The following is a 3,434-nucleotide window of genomic DNA, read 5'->3' as shown; positions in this document are numbered from 1 at the left end:
TGTGTATACATAGAGAGACAGAGAGAGAAGAAGAAGAAGAAGAAGAAGAAGAAGAAGAAGAAGAAGAAGAAGAAGAAGAAGAAGAAGAAGAAGAAATGGTGGGTGTCCAAGAATATGGAAATGTGTGAATCATTACCTTTACAAAATAATAATAATAATAATAATAATTATAATAATAATAATAAAATAAAAGAAGTCATGCCACTCAACGTAACATGTATTCGGTATTTTCTTTTGCTTGATTGGATTTCACACGAGCGTGATACTCAAGCACTTATATACATATGTATGTGTGTGAATGCGCGAGCAGTTACACATGATAACGACACTTAATATGGGCGTACGTGTGTATGTGCGTAAATTTATACATTTAAATACAATGTATATAAGCGTATGGACAGTTTTGTATGCACGTGTGCATACTTATACATTAGAATTCAATGGGAAACAACACAAGCTATATCATGGAGGTGTTAAATAAAACACGTAATCTTCCTATTTATCTATCTGTCTATCTACTGAGATGTAGAGGCGCAATGGCCCAGTGGTTACGGCAGCGGACTCGCGGTCATAGGATCGCGATTTCGATTCCCAGACCGGGCGTTGTGAGTGTTTATTGAGCGAAAACACCTAAAGCTCCAAGAGGTTCCGGCAGGGGATGGTGGCGAACCCTGCTGTACTCTTCCACCACAACTTTCTCTCACTCTTTCTTCCTGTTTCTGTTGTACCTGTACTTCAAAGGGTCAGCCTTGTCACACTCTGTGTCACGTTGATTCTCCCCGAGAACTACGTTAAGTGTACACGTGTCTGTGGATTTCTCAGCCACTTGCACGTTAATTTCACGAGCAGGCTGTTCCGTTGATCGGATCGACTGGAACCCTCGACATCGTAAGCGACGGAGTGCCAACAACAACAACAACAATCTACTGAGATAGGAATAGATAGATAGATACACAGATAGATAGATAGATAGATAGATAGATAGATAGATGGACAGATATCCTCCTTCGGTTGCACCAGGGTCTTCGGTTCGTTGACGTAAATCCTCTCTATCAGGCATCCTCAAAAAAAAAAAAAAAAAAATCCGGTCTCGTCAAGTCCGGGGAACCTGAAAGCCAGTTGATGTTGCCGTAGCGGAATATTAATCTCTCTCCAAAGCACTGCCGTAGCAACTACATGGTTTCTCTTGTGGTAACAATGCAATAAACAGATAGGTAGTAAATACAGAGATAAATAAATAGCTAGGTAGATAGGCCACCTATATTTATGAACGTACACATTGTGAAATCTTCAGCTGATTCCGCTACCAGCCAATGCAAAAGTATCAGAAAATCTGAAGAAACTTCACAGTTTACAGATGACGTCATTATCGACAATCGCTCTGATTCGCTGATTTAGAAACTGCATGGTTTGATAGGGAAAAAGGAAGAAAGAAGTTAGAAAATATAACCAATGCAATACCTTATTATTTCTATTATTCATTAATGTTATTGGGTTGGCAAAAAAGTAATTTCGTTTTTCGCAAATAGAGTTACGATTTTTTGGAACGACTTTTGTCAATGTTACAACTTTTTCCTTTTGACATTTGATAACTGTTACTTTTAACTTACTTTAGAAGCAAATTGCGCGTAATTTTGTTTACAACTGTTAGTTCAGTGTCAATTTTAACACGAACTGCAAAAACGAACGTTTTGCCATGTTTTCTTTTAAATTTTTGTAAAGGCGAGAAAGCTGCTGAGGATCACAAAGAGATATGTGAAGTTTATGGTGTTTGACTGCTTAACAGAGTGCACACGTCAGAAATGATTAAAAAATTCCGTTCTGGAGATATTTCATTCGAATACGACCAACGTACTGAAGTTGATGATGACCGAATCAATGTCATAACTGAATCATATAACTATGCAAGAGATTGCAGAGAGGTTAAATCTATCACAAACAACTGAAAATCACTTAAAATGTCTTGAACTCGTTAAGAAGCTCGATATTTGGGTTCCACATAAATTGAAAGAGATTCACTTAACACAACGAATCAATATTTGTGATATGCATCTCAAATGCAATGAAATCAACCTATTTTTGAAACGAATCATCACTGGTGACGAAAAATGGATTGTCTACAAGAACATAAATCGTAAACGATCATGGTCCAAGCCTATTGAACCAGCGAAAACCACATCGAAAGCTGAATTGCATCAAAAAAGGTCATGCTGTCAGTTTGGTGGGATTACAAAGGTGTTGTGTATTTTGAGCTGCTTCAAAGGAACCAAACGATCCATTCAGATGTTCACTGTCAATAGTTAATGAAACTGGATGAAGCAATCAAAGATAAACGACCAAAGTTTGCAGATCGTAAAGGAATTCCGTTTCACCATCACAACGCTTGACCACACACATCTTTGCTAACTCGTGAAAATTTATTGGAGCTTGGTTGGGAAGTGGTGCTACGACCACCATATAGCCCTGACCTTGCACCGTCAGATAACTATTTATTTCGAAGTTTGCAAAACTCTTTGAATGGTAAATAATGGTGATGACCTGAAATCGCATTTGCTTCAGTTTTTGGCAGATAAGGATCAGAAGTTCTATAAGCGCGGAATCATGAAGTTGCTAGAAATATGACAAAAGGTCATCAAACAAAATGGAAAATATATAACTGATTAAAGTTCATTCTTTGTATGAAAAAAAAAATGACATCTATTTCACACTAAAAAAACGAAATTAATTTGGTGTAATCTCGTAAGCATTGACGTAATAGCGCTTACGAAGTATGGTTAAAAAAACTGTAGACATGTATTGTACAGCAAGTAGCACTCACTTTATATTCAGCCTGAACTTCTATCCAGAGAGTGAAACCCTCAAATATCTATCTGGTAGAGACAACCACATAAAACTTAAGCAATTTATGCCAATAAGGCAATTCACATGCATTAACTTTATTCCAGAAAGAAACACTAACAAAAACACAAAAATATAATTCCTAGAAAAATGAAACGTCTAATGAGACATAGAACAAAGATGTGAAATCGTTTAAACGAAAATCTCAAAGGATACAAGTTAAGGTAATCAAAGCAGTTCGACACCAACAAACTGCTTCAAGAAGAAGGTCATTTTCAGTAGGTCATTTTCTTCTAGGAACATTATCAACTTCTTTCTGATGATTCGCTCCATGACTTTACTGATATGTGAAGTCAGAGAGATTGGCCTGTAGATTTTGGCCTCTGCTCTGCTTCTACCCTTGCGGATAGGGAATATAACGCCTTCTTTTAGCTTTTTAGGAAGTTTACCATTTGCAAGGAAACTTTGGAAAAGTATCTGAAGTGGCTTCGCTAAAACCTGCTTACATGACTTCAGGAGAATAGCTGGAGAAGCCATCGGGATCTGTTGCGGAGCTTGAGATCATTTCATCTAAGGCCGCTATTACATCTGTCTCC

At 37.4% G+C, this 3,434-nt stretch overlaps 1 protein-coding gene across 1 annotated transcript in view; it reads right to left on the bottom strand.

Annotated features, from left to right (window-relative positions):
- Nucleotides 1–1,356, bottom strand: part of LOC106875213 (uncharacterized) — a 16,169-nt gene extending 14,813 nt beyond the window's left edge. The window contains exon 1 of the mRNA XM_014923261.1: nucleotides 1,277–1,356. Within this exon, the coding sequence (XP_014778747.1) occupies nucleotides 1,277–1,280 (4 nt within the window). The 5' untranslated portion in view covers nucleotides 1,281–1,356. The remainder of the gene's footprint in view (nucleotides 1–1,276) is intronic.
- Nucleotides 1,357–3,434: the final 2,078 nt, after the last annotated feature.

Source organism: Octopus bimaculoides, chromosome 16, assembly GCF_001194135.2.
Source record: "Octopus bimaculoides isolate UCB-OBI-ISO-001 chromosome 16, ASM119413v2, whole genome shotgun sequence".
Taxonomy (NCBI): domain Eukaryota; kingdom Metazoa; phylum Mollusca; class Cephalopoda; order Octopoda; family Octopodidae; genus Octopus; species Octopus bimaculoides.
This window is presented reverse-complemented; position numbering and strand designations above follow the sequence as displayed.